A 17,446-nucleotide genomic window follows, 5' to 3' on the forward strand; every position below is an offset into this window, starting at 1 on the left:
TTTCAACACTGCAAACAGTTACGTCACTGTTCCCGCCCCCCCCCCCATTTATAAATGAGAAAATAGAAAACGAAACACCTTTTTAACAGCGCTGTTCAGCTCCGAAGACATTACTATTATTATTATTTATTGAACTTATATACCACCCTATACACAGAGGTTTCAGGGTGGTTCACATCTGTTTGTTTCAAATTCCAAGTACAGTGGTACCTCGGAAGTCAAATGGAATCCGTTCTGGAAGTCCGTTCAACTTCCAAAATGTTCGGAAGCCAAGGCGAGGCTTCCGATTGGCTGCAGCCAATTGATTGAAGCTCCTGCAGCCAATCGGAAGCCGTGAAAGCTGCAAAATCAGTGGGAAGCCTACAGATATGGAAGGGGGGTGTACAGTGGTACCTCGGGTTACATACGCTTCAGGTTACATACGCTTCAGGTTACATACACTTCAGGTTACAGACTCCGCTAACCCAGAAATAATACCTCGTTTTAAGAACTTTGCTTCAGGATGAGAACAGAAATCATGCTCCGGCGGCGTGGCAGCAGCGGGAGGCCCCATTAGCTAAAGTGGTGCTTCAGGTTAAGAACGGTTTCAGGTTAAGAACGGACCTCTGGAACGAATTCAGTATTTAACCCGAGGTACCACTGTATATGGGACGCGGGTGGCGCTGTGGGTAAAAGCCTCAGCGCCTAGGGCTTGCCGATCGAAAGGTCGGCGGTTCGAATCCCCGCGGCGGGGTGCGCTCCCGCTGCTCGGTCCCAGCGCCTGCCAACCTAGCAGTTCGAAAGCACCCCCGGGTGCAAGTAGATAAATAGGTACCGCTTACCAGCGGGAAGGTAAACGGCGTTCCGTGTGCTGCGCTGGCTCGCCAGATGCCGCTTTGTCACGCTGGCCACGTGACCCGGAAGTGTCTCCGGACAGCGCTGGCCCCCGGCCTCTTGAGTGAGATGGGCGCACAAACCCCAGAGTCTGTCAAGACTGGCCCGTTCGGGCAGGGGTACCTTTACCTTTACCACTGTATATGGATACAGTGGTACCTCGCAAGACGAATGCCTCGCAAGACGAAAAATGCGCAAGACGAAAGAGTTTTCCGTTTTTGAGTCGTTCCGCAAGACGAATTTCCCTATGGGCTTGCTTCGCAAGACGAAACGTCTTGCGAGTTCTTGCGAGTTTGTTTCCTTTTTCTTAAAGCCGCTAAGCCGTTAATAGCCGCTAAGCCGCTAATAGCCGCTAATAGCCGTGCTTCGCAAGACGAAAAAACCGCAAGACGAAGAGACTCGCGGAAGGGATTAATTTCGTCTTGCGAGGCACCACTGGAGATTATTGTCTATTTATCTCCTTGCACACACATCCCAAAGCAATGGACAGAGGGCAATAAAAACAGCTAAAAATAGTTTTAAACTATACGCAAAATAGCAGCAGATTTTAAAAACACACACACCAATAGTAAACAGGCACTCATAGCAGAGACCTGTTCATCCAGCTAGGAAGGCTGGGGTTAGTGGGTGCCTGTTGTATTTTGGCAGAAATGTTCCACAAAACAAGGTGGGGCGAAAGATTCCTGCATTGCAGACGGTTGGACTAGATCAGAGGTACGCAACCTAAGGCCTGTGGGCCGGATGCAGCCCAATCGCCTTCTCAATCCGGCCCGCGGACGGTCCGGGAATCAGCGTGTTTTTACATGAGTAGAATGTGTGCTTCTATTTAAAATGCATCTCTGAGTTATTTGTGGGGCATAGGAATTCGTTAATTTCCCCCCAAAAAATATAGTCCGGCCACCCACATGGTCTGAGGGACGGTGGACTGGCCCACGGCTGAAAAAGGTTGCTGACCCTGGACTAGATGATCCTTGGGGTCCCTTTCCAACGCTACAATTCTATGAGTCTATGAGGGGCAGCTACACTTAAGGCCCTGCATTGAGTCAGAGCAGATTGCAAGACATCTAATGCTGTACTCGTACGGTTCTGGATAAAATACATGAGCTCATCCTGTGTCAGGGACAATATTGCCGCTTGCTACCTTGTGTCCTGCTGCTCCTCTCTCAAAAAGTACGTCTTGTCATGGATCATTGGCCCAAATGTCACTGACAACGCCTAAGGTGGGGACAGCGGTCCCGTTTGGATGCCGTGACGAGCCCTAAACCATGGCTTGCCATGACAGAATGGCATCTGAGTTCATGCTACCCAATCATCCATCAGCGCGTTCCTCCCCTAATGCAAGAGGAAGCAGCAAACCATGAGCCAGGACTTAATGCGATACACAGTGACTGTGACATTTCTTTTCAAAGAAGCCGCAATCTGAATCCAAGGTTTGTTCTTGGCTTCCAGGTCATAGCACACTTGGAGAGAAACAAACCACAAGGGCTGGTTCGGACCTCATGGAACGCCAAGGCTTGTGGTTTGTTATTTCTACTCATGCTACACAATCACGGTGGGAACAATTCGGAAGCATGTATTGGCATGCTACTCTTTCACAGTAAGCCCTGGTTTGTGGCTTACCACGTTGTCTAGACGCAGCTGAAGTGCGATAAAATATTTTGCTTCACATTTTTGCTATGCCTCCAGAGAGAAAAGAGCATTGCCTGTGTACATCCAACGGGAACACAATACAGTGCTACCTCAGGTTAAGTACTTCTGGAGGTCCGTTCTTAACCTGAAACCGTTCTTAACCTGAAGCACCACTTTAGCTAATGGGGCCTCCTGCTGCTGCCGCGCCGCCGGAGCACAATTTCTGTTCTCATCCTGAAGCAAAGTTCTTAACCTGAAGCACTATTTCTGGGTTAGCGGAGTCTGTAACCTGAAGCATATGTAACCTGAAGCATATGTTACCTGAGGTAATCACTGTACAACACAACGGTGCAAAAGTCCTTTTCATTTCAGTAGGGCATGCATTAATGAAATGTTCAGTGGATGGGGCCAGTTGTTCTCGGATACATTAACACGTGCCAAGTAGGAAAGTAGAACGGTGCTTTTACCTGAACAGCAAGACAAGCAGCATTATCAGAAAGCAAAACTTGTTCGTCTGTAAAATAAATAAATAAAGTGCAGGACAATTATTGGAAATAATGACTCCTTCCCCAATGGATAATTGCAGATCATTTGGGGGTGCAAAAATAAATGGTGTACAAACATAAGGAGACAAACTGATTTAACACGAATCACATGCCCCATTACATTAATGTAGCTTTAGGAAGCCTGTGGTCTCAGAAATATTTTCTTTAGCTCTGCCCTGCAATTTATCGTATGGTCCCAACAGTTAAATCCCTAACCGATATGCATGTGTGTGTGTGTGTGTGTGTGAGAGAGAGAGAGAGAGTGTGTGTGTAAGTTCTTGTGTGTGCGCATGCCTTGGGCTTTTTCTTCTTAAAAAATAAAATAAATGGGCAATTATTCATTTCCTAATAGAAATAAAAACAAACAACTTCATAATTCCTCTTGCTAAAAAGTAAAAGCATACAGAAATCTATATATATATATATTAAAAAACCAGCTTGCAGTTAATATTGCGCACTGTGTCTAGGTCTGTCACACAAAAGAAAGATGACAAGTACACAGCAATAAAAATCCCATGCTTAGAAGACTAGGGCTGCTACCTATTAGTCTTCATTACTTTGCAGTCTTCTGACAACTGTAGCAGGCTGCTGAGCCCCAAATGGGGGCCATAATGTGATCTGATGATATATGAAGAGCTGCTAAAGGGAGCCTGAACCATCCTAGCCTATACATTTTAACAGTTCCTTTTTACCGGGAGCCCACTTTACCACAAGACTTCAAAAATCTGCTGCCTCAGCTATTGGCGCAGTAAATCTGCCAACTGGGCCTGCAAACCACATCATTTTACACTGCCTACAGCAGCCAATATAATGAGTCAATAATAAACCAAGGACCTTATAAGGCCATGAATAGCTGGCTTATATTGGCAGGTACAAGTTTAGCAAAAACCTATGGCCGGACGACCACCACAAAGGATGCTCGTTTTAACAAGGTTCTTTCTCCCCACTTACCCCCCCCCTTCTCACCCGCCAGGCTCCAGTTAATTACATCGCTGCATATTTAATGAAGCCCCCCCCCCAGTTAAGTGCAATAAATAAAGTACTCACCTTTCAGTGGCTGATACAATGCTGCGTTCTGAGGCCAAGGTTCTGCAGCTGCAGAAGGAGAAAGAAAACAATTGGATTCATTCAGAATTTAAAGAAGCCAAAATGAGCATTAGTCATTAGGGGTTTTTATTATTAAAAACAAAAACAAAAAACACCAGAACCCTCTCTGTTTAGATCAGGCTTCCTCAACCTCGGCCCTCCAGACGTTTTTGAGACTACAATTCCCATCATCCCTGACCACTGGTCCTGCTAGCTAGGGATGATGGGAGTTGTAGTACAAAAACAGCAGGAGACCCAAGTCTGGGAAACCCTGTCCTAGACAGGTGAGGGGTCAAGATCTGCACCTTAACAAACATTTTCCAATATAACCACCATAACATGCCCATTATACGATACACATCAAATCGCACATCTGTCAAACCATTAGAGTATGTTACTGCTATAATAGATTTATATACCACTTTGGGGCCCAAGCAGTGAACAGAAGAAGAAAGATACAATGGGTGGTATCCAGCTGAAAAGATCTGTTAGCACAAGGGTTTCCATCTGCACCACAGAACTTCTCCTCCCTATCCTCAACCACTTTTGGGGATTCCCCCAATCATCCAGAGCAGATTTGGAAAGGAGAATAAAGGGGTTAGGGCAATTGGATGTAGATGGGCTTACCTCTAGTCGGAGGGTAGAGAAGCTCATGACCACATGTTGTCGTGATTGGTAGGTATTTTGTGGTTTTGCTATTTTATATTGTTTTGATTGATTTATTGTGTTTAACATACTTGTAATAGTCAGTATCCAGCTAAACAAGTGCAAGGATTTCTGCTTGCGAAAGACAACTTTCCCTCTCCTCTTTCCTGCCCCACACCTTTCTACAAACAGCTTCAGAAGAGGGATTGACTTCCAATATGCCAGCAGGACAAAATGGTTAAGATTCCACCCTTCTCTGACCCTGTCAGTTACCAGCTCCCCACCCAGCTGAAGCCATTTGCATTTAAAAACAACAACAACAACCACCACCCTGCAAAAGTTAGGCGCATTTAAGCCAAATTCAGTTTCGACCTCAATGAAGTGGAAAAGGCCTGGCAAACTAGCGCTGCAAAATTAAAACCCAGATAATATAAAGATGAAGCCTAGATAAAATGGCAAACAGGTTACTGCCGAAGATGACATGTTTTAGAAGAGTTAATCAAATTGATATTGACATGGTTGAGAAAAGGATGAAGGGGGGGAGCGTCAAAATACACACTTTTGAATGAAACACCATCAAGCGTTAAAGAAACAGAAGAATATGCTTAAGGAGGATGCATTCATGCGCAAGGGGAGTACACTTTCTGAAGAAGGTGCCAAAATATTTTTAACAGGCTCTCGCCTTTCAAGTGAAGCAGGAGGAGAATAACGTTTGAAGAACAACTGAGAACTTGGGAGTGGAAGAAAAGTTTAGTGTGTGCTTTGCTTTGTTGTTGTTTTTTTAAACCAGCTTTACTTTAAAAAGTCGTCCAGAAAGCTAAACACATATGGAGCCATTCATAAAGATAAGATTCACATGAAATACGGTATATGTGGGAGGAACATCACGGGAGGTGCGTTTACAGGACCAAACTAAAACTGTCAAGCTCCCTTGTTTCTGCTGTTGCCGGGATGTGTAATGTACACTGTTGATATATTTGCTATTAAGCTGCTGTCTCATTATCCCTGTTATGATGAAATTGCTCCTCCGATTGTTGATTTGAGATGTGTTGCTGTTTTCTTTCTGGTAAGCCACTTTTAGCACGTTTGTTTGTTTGTTTATTGTTTGTCTGTGTGTATGCAGAAAGGCGACTTAAAGATAAAATTATGTTGAAATGACTTAACCAATGAAAACTGTGGGAGTGGGGAAAGATGCCTTTTTAGAACCCACCGTGAAAAGCAGTTACGTACAACATTTCTTCACTATGCTATATTAAAAGGGGAAACAAGGAAGTATAAATTGTCTTTACTCTTGAGAATTTGCGTCTCACCAATTCATCATGCACCATACGAATGCATATCACTGAACAACTGATCAGCAGTACTGATATGCTAGCATTGCCAGCCGCCGTACACTTTGCAGTGTGTGGTTAAAAGGCACGGTGGCCTGAATGCCCGAATTGCACACTGAACTAATCCGCATTCAAATGTGTTGTCTATGAGTAAAAATTAAGATACTGTTCAATTTAGCTGCTTTAGATACCACTTGGCTGGATACACAGGATACAAATCATTTTCATATATAAAATAAACTTTAAATGATTGGCTCAACTTAATCACCACAACTAATGCTTTTGCTGCAGTCAGAAACATTACTCTCTACATGATCCAGAAACCAGAATACTAACAAAACCACTCTAGTGTATAATTATTTGCCCCTTCCACTTTTTGCAATATACTAACCTGTCTTTTCAGAAAAGTTGGACGGGACCGTAAAGCATCTAGTATCGCAAATGCAACCTGACCTTTAATATTAAATACATTCACACAGATCTGTAACTCTATGCGCCTGGAAAAAAAACCTAATCATATCCAAGTGTTATAGCGAAACTTTCTTTCGTTACAACATTTATTACTTTAACACCAGAGCTTGCACCCTGGAGAAATAAATTCTGGAGATGAGAGAGGCAACACAAATGTATTGTATAAAGATTTCTACGGAGTACTGAACAGGAAAAATTAGTTTTAGAAGCTTGTTTTTAATAAGTACAGTTAATAATAATATAAACAATTCCTGTGCCCCTTGAAAGAGGAGAGGTTGGGGGATCCTTCTGAACAGCATGGGAGTCATGGAAGGGAAAATCAACTGAAATCTTTTCCTTCCCCCTTCCTTGGGAAGCCTATAGAGGACCCCTGTTTTCACCATGAACGGAAGGACCATGTCTCTTGTCTATGGAAGGACCACTCTAGATTCCACCCATACAAATAGATAGCATAATTGAGTTGCCAGCCCATAAAGCTGATGGAAGTATTAATGCATTCAGAAGATTTTCATGACCAGTTTTTAGAATAGCCTCTGAGGGTCAGGATTAAACAGAAGAAGCATAGAGAAACTTCAGCGAATTCCATTATTATTTTTCTTCTGGGAGGGGGTTGCTTTTGTTGCCCATTCTGAGCTTCTGGAATGGGGGGGTTGGCTATAAACCCAAATAAAAGCAATCAATTCATTTTAAATGAAGGACAGCTCACCAGTATTACTCATGCTTTTTCTGATCTTTGGATTTAAGGCAATAGCCTCCAAATTAGCGACAGCAAGAAAAACAATGAGAACTGTGAAGAGGTGAGAGGTATCTTAACAAGAGAGGGGAAAATGTGCACACAACATTTTTTAATATACAGCATGACTCTTGCCTTGCGAACAATAGGTGAAGGCATAATTTGTAGAATAATAGGCACTAATATTACACGCTGCTTCAGTTCTGTCATATCTCCAATCCATCAGGTTGATTAATGTTATAATAAGTCCACACAAACTTATCATTTGTCTAATAATGAAGTCAAACCAAGTTTATCCTTCAGCAACTAGTCTTTCGGTCTTTAGCTGTTATTTGCCCATCTCGCCGAAATCACACTAATGCCAGGGGAAGGGAGGGGAAGGGTGAAAGCCAAGCACATGGCTGGTGACTCAAGAAATGAAAACTGGTTTTAGTTTGAAGGGGGAAGCGTCAAGAATGACTTGCAATGATGCTCATTGCTCTAAGCAATGAGAAGCTTCAGGAGTAGTGCTGGCTTGGATATGGATTCTTTTGGAAGACTGGAGACTTAGAGCATTTTGTAGTATTTGGTTTTATTCGCAAATGTAAAGATTGAACGTAGATTTCCACAGAGACACCTCTGTAAGCTTTGTAGCATTTCACCAAGGTCCTTCCTTTTCCTGTTTCCAACACAAAAACATGTCTATTTTTCCCAAACATGCATACCTGATGCAAGCACAATATTCTTGTTATTTTGCCCGTACAGATTGCCTGCTTTGCAGCATGAAGGTGGACAACACATGAAAGTTTGACCTCCGGCCATCCTAGCTAGTAGAAATTAAGACTTGAGAGAAAAGAAGTCCTTTGCTAGCAAAATATATCAATGCCTTATTCACAGGAGAGAGGAGAACTTTATGGACTGATCTGTGTGATCTTTCTCCACAGCTAGGAAGTCTGGGTTGGCATCCATCAGTCTCAGGAGACAATGGAGGAGTGCACGTTTGTTGGGTGAAATCAAACCTTTGGAGAGTTACAGCACCTGCTGTGGCTTTAGAGACCAATATAGGGGAGACATGCTTTGTTGCAGCTGGGGCAGATGAAGGCATCTGGTTGTGCTGCTGCAGATGCACCATGCCATTTCTTCTCTCTGCACTCCTTGTGACGCTAACAGATATGAGAGGGGAAATAGTTAACCAGGTTGCCCAGTCAGGACCCAGCGGGGTGGAGTCAGTGGAACTATAAAACCAGTTCTGGAAGGAGTTCGAGGAGGAGTTGGTTGGGAGTTGTGGGTGGGTAGTTGGTTGGATTTAGTGGGTTGGCTGGTTGGGAAAGGCAGTTGGTAATAAAGAGATAGCTAAGCCAGTGGGTTCTTGAGTGTGGGGAGGTAGAAGAGATAGAGAGAGGAATATAAGACTAAGAAAGTAAAGAGCAACAACATTTGGAATGCCTTAAAAGTTTTGTTTGTGTCTGAAATAAAATACACTCTTCTTTATTAATTGAGAAGCTGACTGAGACTGAAGTGATTTTACCAGGGGGAATCTGGTTGGTGGCAGTGGTTTAGTGGTGTACGGGTCAATAGTCCGTGAGACGACCGGGGGCACCATACGAACGCCACACTCCTCCCACCAGTCATTCCTTCTCTGGTCACTGCTATGGGAACGCAACTTAGATTGTCTGTCTCAAGGCATTGCAGTTGTCTGCAAGGAATTCCCACATGGCAGGGCTGATGTTGCCAGCCTTCATGTCACTATGTAGACATAGTGCTGGTCTGGTCTGCCAACAGGCCTGATGCCTGAAGGCAACTCCCCATAGAGCACATCCTTGGGGAACCTGCCATCTTCCATTCTGCGGACATGACCGAACCAGCGTGGACATCGTGGGAATGTGAGCTTGGGAGAGCACATCTTTGTCCTGCCATATGATGCCCCAAATCATCCAGACACAGTGCATGTGGAAGGCATTGAGGCGTCGCTCCTGGCGGTTGTAAGTTGCCCACAACTCACTTAGGGCAACATGCTCAACGCACAAGCCTGGTAAACCTTCGTCTTGGTATTGATCGTTGGCATCACGTTTGCCCATACCCTTTCAACGAGGCAAGCCATTGCTGTAGCTGCCTTGCCAATACGCTTGTGTAGCTCAGCATCAGCTAGGAAGACTTACAGCACAATCCATACCCAAAATCAGTCAGGATGAGCAAGTTTGGAATGGATGGATATTGGGCTGTCCTCAGTCAGCCTGGACCACACCAACAATACATCTTCATCCTGGCTCAGCCAGGGATCACCCAGCATAACTTTCAGAACCCAACTGAGCAGGGGTCATGCTGGATCAGCAGGCGGAACTTGTACCAGCAGGACTTACATTGGCAGGGATGTGGAACCTGTGGAACATCTCCAGATGTTCCTAGACCACAACTGTCGTCACCTGTGGCCATTAGAGATGGCCATATCTGCAACAACTGTGAGGGTTTTTCAATCAAACAGTGTGTAAATTTTATGAAATAAAGAAATAAATGATGATGATAATTAATAATAATAAGGAGGTTCGAGTCCAACAACATCTGGAAGGCTATGGATTCCGCAGGAGATTTTTTAAAAAAATGACCTGTTTCCTAGAAAGATGTATAGGCAAATCTACCACCTGTTTGCTATCCTTTAAAAATAGAAAAGTTAATTTTAAACCATACTTCTACTGCCTCACAGGCACATGAAAATGCTGATAATTTTAAACTAGCCTTTATTACTTCAATAAGCCTGCAGTCAGTTTGGAACAACAGTCAAAAAGAACTCTCATCCATTAGGAGAGATCAATAAAGAATGCACAAATACATCCCTTTATGAATTAGCTGCCTCATCATCGTCATCCAACGTAAATACCTATATGAAGGCACGATCAATTTCAAGATGTACTCAGACCTTTCGCCAGAAAGGGTCAAGAAAACAAGTTCATTGAGATGGAGATTCAAAGGCTCTTAAAAATGTAGCAAACCCCTCCCCCACACATACACTTTATTTTGAAAATGAAAAATATTCCTGGGTTCAGAAGTAGGTGAACACATCTATCATCTTTCCTCGCCCTAACTGAGGCTGCAATCCTATACACACTTAGAGAGAGTAAGTGCCACTGAACTTTACTTCTGAGTAATTACCGAGAATAGCACAGTAAATCAGTTGCTAGCCCAATGACAAATTCCAGTTAAAATCCATAGTTTGGATCCAAAGGTAGCTTCCCACATAAGAAAGGAGAACTTAAGCTCATGGAAGTACATCTTTCACAAACATTTTTTTTTACATTTTTCACTCAACAAAATCCCAAAATGCTATTCTGCTTGCAGAACCTATTTATTAGAGTGCTCCTCTCGTGCAAGAATTTGCAAACGGAAGCAGCAGAAATTTCCCTCCTGCTCAGTTCTCTGGATGCAACCCCATGCCCAAAACTCAACTGGGATCATGGTACAGTGGTACCTCGGGTTAAGAATTTAATTCGTTCTGGAGGTCCGTTCTTAACCTGAAACTGTTCTTAACCTCAGCTACCACTTTAGCTAATGGGGCCTCCTGCTGCCGCCGCCACACGATTTCTGTTCTCATCCTGAAGCAAAGTTCTTAACCCGAGGTACTATTTCTGGGTTAGCGGAGTCTGTAACCTGAAGTGTCTGTAACCTGAAGCATCTGTAACCCGAGGTGCCACTGTACAAGAAAAAACATGGCACAGGATCCAGAGTTCACCTTCTGCAGATAGAATGGGAAGGCTTTTGATACAGGTGAGGACTGTACAGGTGAGCAGACAGAGGCAATGCGACTTTTGCAGGTTCCCCCTCCACCTGCAACCCCAGTGCCACCAAAGGCCTGAAAGTCACTCCACCCTCTATGACACTGGGGGCTGCAGGGGTAGGGGAAAACTAGCAAAAAGTAACCTCCCATCCCACTAGCAGGGGCATCCTCTGAATGCAACTGCCCTTGGGGGTGCTCTCACTGACAGGAGTGAATTCTGGATCCAACACATGGCCTTTTAAAAAAAATAACGGGTTACAACCTGGTCGCCTACTCGACAAGATGAGTGTTCAGTTGTTCTTAAGAGTATTCCACTAGCTCGCATGAGTTTGCTTTCTTTGCTTTTTCCTTCTCCTCATAAACCCAAGTGCCAGTTTGTTAATATACGTCTGATAACATAATTCCAAAAGCAGTGTACAGTCGTACCTCGGAAGTCCGTTTGACTTCCAAAATTGGTCAGAAACCCAAGCACGGCTTCTGATTGGCTGCAGGAAGCTCCTGCAGCCAATCGGAAGCCGCGGAAGCCCTGTCGGATGTTTGAGTTCCAAAGAACGTCCGCAAACCAGAACACTCACTTCCAGGTTTGCGGCGTTCAGGAGCCAAAACATTCCAGTACCAAGGCATTCAGGATCCAAGGTACGACTGTACTTGCTTATATGCTGCTGTCAGGTATCTGATATTATGGCCCAGTATACAGCTCAAGATGTACTCTTCATACTGCCAGTTGCCCTCTTGGACAGATACAGGGAGGGTACCTGGCTCTATAGGCTATAATCCGGTTTGCAATTCTACTTGCCTTCCTATGCTGTGCTGTTGATCATTCTGCAACTCGGGCTTTGGGTTGGGCGATATATAATATGCCACATAAAACCAGTTTGAACCCCATATTGTGATGTTGGTTTCATAATTTTTAACCTGGTAACACATCATGAATCATGACACATGTTAGGGTTGGCCTATATATCACTCAAAACCAGTTTGAAGTATATAGTGTGATATCAGTTTCTCATTTTTGACCTGGCAACATATACCGTATTTTTCGCCCTATAGGACGCACCGTCCCATAAGGCACACCTAGTTTTTTGGGGGGGAATAAAGGGGGAAATTATTTTTCCCCCAGGCGCGGGGCTGGGGCGGGGGAGGCCCGAGCTTCCCCCGACCCCAGCCCCCAAACAGGCAGCTCTCGGCAAGCCGTGGGAGCCCAGCGCTGGTTCCCACTGCTTGCGGAGAGGTCCGCGAAGCCTGGACGCGCTGATCTCAGTGCGCGCAGGCTTCGGCATGCCGGCAACTCTCCGCAAGCAGTGGGAGCGCTCCCGCTGCTTGCGGAGAGGTCCGCGAAGCCTGGAGAGCGAGAGGGGGCGCACCGACCCCTCTCGCTCTCAAGGCTTCAGCGTAAGCCTGCATTCGCCCCATAGGACGCACACACATTTCCCCTTCATTTTGGGAGGGGGAAAAGTGCGTCCTATAGGGCGAAAAATACGGTATGTGTTTGTGTGTGTGCGCGCGCTATGCAAAAATCACAATGCAGGAAAAACTGTGAAGCCAGCCAGTGCCTCTACACAGCTCCATCCTTATTTCAGACATCATGGTATATCAGTATATCACAAAGCTTAGCTGGTGATATATCATGATGTGGAAAACCAGATATTACTCAGCCCTATTTGGGTTACAATCCTACAAAAGTTCAAGAGAGGAAGTCCCACTAAACTCCATAGGATTTAGTTCTGTGTAGGCATGTATAGGGACGCGGGTAGCGCTGTGGGTTCAACCACAGAGCCTAGGACTTGCCGATCAGAAGGTTGGCGGTTCGAGTCCCCGCGACGGGGTGAGCTCCCGTTGCTCAGTCCCTGCTCCTGCCAGCCTAGCAGTTCAAAAGAACCTCAAAGTGCAAGTAGATAAATAGGTACCACTCCAGCGGAAAGGTAAACGGCGTTTCTGCACGCTGCTCTGGTTCCCCAGAAGCGGCTTTGTCATGCTGGCCACATGACCCGGACGCTGTATGCTGGCTCCCTCGGCCAATAAAGCGAGATGAGCGCCGCAACCCCAGAGTCGGTCACGACTGGACCTAATGGTCAGGGGTCCCTTTACCTTTACCTTTTAGGCATGTATAGGATTGTACAGTTAACAGACTGTTAATAGACAGTTAATAGCAAACCTCCACCAAATGATGGGTATGTACTGCAGCGTATATCACAGAGGTACTCTCAAATTTTGAGTATGGTTTGTGACAGACACTTGCCAAAGATTTGTTCAAGGCAGGCTGCCTTTACTGAATCTGAAGAATTGGTTTATCAATGAAAACCCATTTCAGCCTTGGAGAAGTTATATAAATTAGAAACGTTGGAAATGGAGCTTACATAACTGGTTAAATGAAAAGGTTTCCAACATATCTGTGTATTTGAGGGATTGCCTTTTATATCCAAATTTTCTCAACACTTTGGTCGCAGACATTGTACAATATGTCAATTTAATACTGTGTTTTTTTAGTTTAACATAGGCACATTTGTTATCCTGTCTGCTTTGTTACTTGAAGCCTTATTGGAGAGAGGTAGCTTTTTGTCTACAAAAGCACTTTGTGTGGCATTCTACATATTTATTATGAGTGCAATCAGGGTTCAACCTCATACATCAAAATTACATGGAAGAGATTTATTTTTAAACAACTCTGTGATGCTCGGAAGGTGAACGTCTGGCAAATATAAGGGATCAGCCAGCATGCAGTGAATGTCTGGCTTTTGTTTTCATTTTAAGTCATTTCTCACAGTATAAGATTAGAAAGGAAATCTCTCAACTTTGGTAAATAAATATGTCCCTCTTCCCCACCCACTGCAGCAACCACAGAAAAGAAAATCCCCTCATTTTCTTTTTCATTTACAAAGAGCGAATGAGAGCTTAGGAAAATTCTCTCTTCTTTGCATCCACTAATCTATCACATCTGCAACAGTTTTTTCCTGGCCTAACACTATCGAGTTGATATTTCAGCAAAGTTGCCGCTTTAAGAAAGATTAAGGTCTGATACCATCTGAAAACCAAGATGTTCACTTTCCAAGTGGCATGGGAAATTCATTTTCTTATCCTGAGAGTGATACATATACGATTAATCTCTATAAATCGTCACGTGTCTATGGGAGAACAGGTTACACTAGACGTCTCCACAAAACAGAACACGGCACTGCCTTGTGTGACAACCAGTTTGAAATAAAGGCATACGATTACCATTTATAACATTACAGAGGAAAATACGTTGCTTCCCTGGTGTGAGAAAGCAGTGTTGTGCTGATCCGCAGCTAAAACCCGCAAGATTTTGCAGAAAGAAACGCAAGCAAATGATTTCTTCATTACCCAGTCAACATAATCGCGAAAAGCCTCTTATCACTTCATAAATGATTTGGTCATCGTTTTATATTTAATCATTAGTGCATTAGAGCAACAGACTCTGCTCAGCATGTTCAAACAAACGCAACTTCCCAAGTGGAGGGGGCAATGTTTTAGAAAACTAACATTCTCTGTGCTTTTAAAGGAGTCCAGATGAACAAGCATGAAAAGCAAAGCTATTAAGACCAGGAGAGACTGTATACACTTTCTCCAGAGACGATGAAGGCCATTAAAGAAGGGGGGGGCGGGGAGTCAACATCCAGACAAAAGTCATGACCCAATGTTGGGCCAAGAAAAATCTCCTAAATACATTTCAAAAAATTAAAATATAATATAATCACCCTAGAGCAGTTTTAATGCACTGCAGTGAAGATCAATGTTTTATAGCTGCTATATCATCACAGCAGTTTCAGTTAATTGGAACTGCATGACAAAGTGATTGTTTTCACGAACAGGACCTTCTATTACTAGCCAATCAAATTTCATTTTTATTACCGATATAAAAACTTTCTCAATTATGACTGCACCACCATGCATACAAAATAAGGGACCTGGTATTACAGAAAACAGAGAAACAGAAAATAAATCCATTATCCTTTTAAGAGGTACTTATTCAGATTCTCATTTATTTCTATTCCTGAATGACATCTGTGTGAACACTAAAGCCCCATTGGGTTAGAGTGATGAATACATGAACTTCTACTATTGTAATAATAAATAATAAAATGAATAATAATAATAATAATAATAATAATAATAATAATAATAATAATTTATACCCCACCCATCTGGCTGGGTTTCCCCAGCCACTCTGGGTGGCTTCCAACAAAAGATTAAAATGCAATAATTCATCAAATATTAAAAACTTCCCTAAACAGGGCTGCCTTCAGATGTTCAATGCAGTATATATGAAGGAGTACTGTACTGGATATCCAATTCTTTTATTACATTTGTATCCTGCCTTTCCTTCAAAGGAGCACAGTGTGGTGTATACAAGGTTCTTCTCATCCATCCCCATTATATTCTCACAACAACAGACCTTACGCCAGGACAGCTCAGTCAGTAGAGCATGAGACTCTCAGTTTAAGGGTTGTGGGTTTGAGCCCCACGTTGGGGGAAATGTTCCTGCATTGCAGGGAGCTAGACTAAACAACCCTCGTGGTCACTTCCAACTGTACAATTCTATGATCCTGACACACCTTTGGAGGAAGGTCAAGCAAAGAAAAAGGGACTTATCTAAGGCCATCCAGAGAGCCTTATGGCTCAGCAAAAGTTTGAACCACTGTATCCATAACCAATATTACAGATTGGCTCTTATATTTTTCATTCCACTCACTTCTGAAACACTAGATTATGACGGGCCATATGGTGAACATGTCCTTGCAGTGCAACAGGATTTTGCAGATTTATGTAACAATCCAGGAGATGGTCTTCCGGAAGATTTGGTGGGATCCATTTTAATCTTCTAACAGTAGGAATCAACAGCAAAAGGATTATTATTTTGCTGGTACAGTATTTCCAAAGTATCCAAAACATTTATCAGCTTCTAAGCAAAGCAACTGCCTCGCATTGCGCTGAGTACCTTACTAGAAAAGAATTTACAAACATTTCAACAGAAACATTCATATATTCTAAGGTAAGGAAATTTCCTGAGCATTGTGGCAATAGTTTTCCAGTGGACTGATTTCATATCTAACACCACCCAAAGCAGCCAGGTTGGCCAACCACTGAGGCCTGAGTGGCCCAATTAAGTTCCCTTCACATCACTGCACTACATTGCAAATTACAAAACTAACCAAACTATTTATCCATGGATTTCACAGGGAATCAGCTATATGGTATACAGTTGGAGACCCAACCTCAAGGAACAGGAGAACTTCTATGTTTGGATACAGTTGGATGCCATTTTGAATTAAGATGGTGGACTGAACCTTCAAAACTGCCCTGAACTTTTGGATTCTTAAAATTATTGAGCAAAGCCAGGAACATGGTTGCTAGTATTTAATGAGTCTTATTAATCCAGGGAACTATTGGCCGATTATGAATGTATTAACAACCAGAGCCAGCCCAAGACATTTTTGCACCTGAGGCAAACCACAAAATTGCACAACCAGCCCCACCAGGAAAGAAGGGGTGAGTGACAATCTAGATCAGGAACAAGGGCGGAATAAAAATATACATTGGGATCTGCTGCTCTTGTAGTTCCTGCTGCCTGAGGCAGTCCCCTCACCTTGCCTCATGAGTTGGCCAGCCCTGTTAACAACTAGTAAACTGGCTCACACTTACAAACTGTGAATTAGCAATCCTAGGTTAAAAAGAAAGTTGTGATAATCCATTATTATTATTATTATTATTATTATTATTATTATTATTATTAATACCCCACCCATTTGGCTAGGTTTCCCCAACAGAATATTAAAAACATGATAAAACATAAAACATAAAAAACTTCCCTAAACAGGGCTGCCTTCAGATGTCTTCTAAAAGTCAGATGTTTATTTCCTTGACATCTGATGGGAGGACATTCCACAGGGCAGGTGCCAATACCGAGAAGGCCCTCTGCCTGGTTCCTTGTAGCTTCATGTCTCAGTATCCAGGCTGAACAACGGGGGTGGAGATGCTCCTTCAGCACTTTCCAAAGGAAATGTCTCATATATTTTGCCAGATATTCACATGGTAACAAATCATGTACACATGTTATGTGTGAACTAGTCGTGTGTGGATACCTCATTAAAAACTGTAATCCTTTGGAAGTATATCAACACACCCCAAAATAATGTTCTTCACAAATTCAGAGGAGTAAAGAAGCCTTATTTTCCAAACAGCAAACTGCAATCTTACACCTGGGAGTAAAGTCCCACTGAACTCAATGGGACTTCCTCCTCTTCACATCCTCACTGTGCAGAATATGAATGACGGAGCCTTGCGAGGATTTATCAACTAAGCAGAAAATGAGATTAACATCCTGGTTTTGGGTGAGAGGTAGAGACACCTGTCATAGGCTGCCGCA

General features: G+C 43.4%; 1 protein-coding gene across 1 annotated transcript in view; it reads right to left on the reverse strand.

The window, feature by feature from the left end:
* MTX2 (metaxin 2) overlaps window positions 1–17,446 on the reverse strand; it is a 39,873-nt gene that overhangs the window by 19,657 nt on the left and 2,770 nt on the right. The window contains exons 2-3 of the mRNA XM_082209349.1: window positions 4,095–4,142; window positions 2,970–3,016 (exon numbers count right to left, since the gene is read on the reverse strand). Of these exons, the coding sequence (XP_082065475.1) occupies window positions 2,970–3,016; window positions 4,095–4,142 (95 nt within the window). The remainder of the gene's footprint in view (window positions 1–2,969; window positions 3,017–4,094; window positions 4,143–17,446) is intronic.

The sequence above is a fragment of the Podarcis vaucheri genome, assembly GCF_965113315.1.
Source record: "Podarcis vaucheri genome assembly, chromosome: 1".
NCBI lineage: Eukaryota > Metazoa > Chordata > Lepidosauria > Squamata > Lacertidae > Podarcis > Podarcis vaucheri.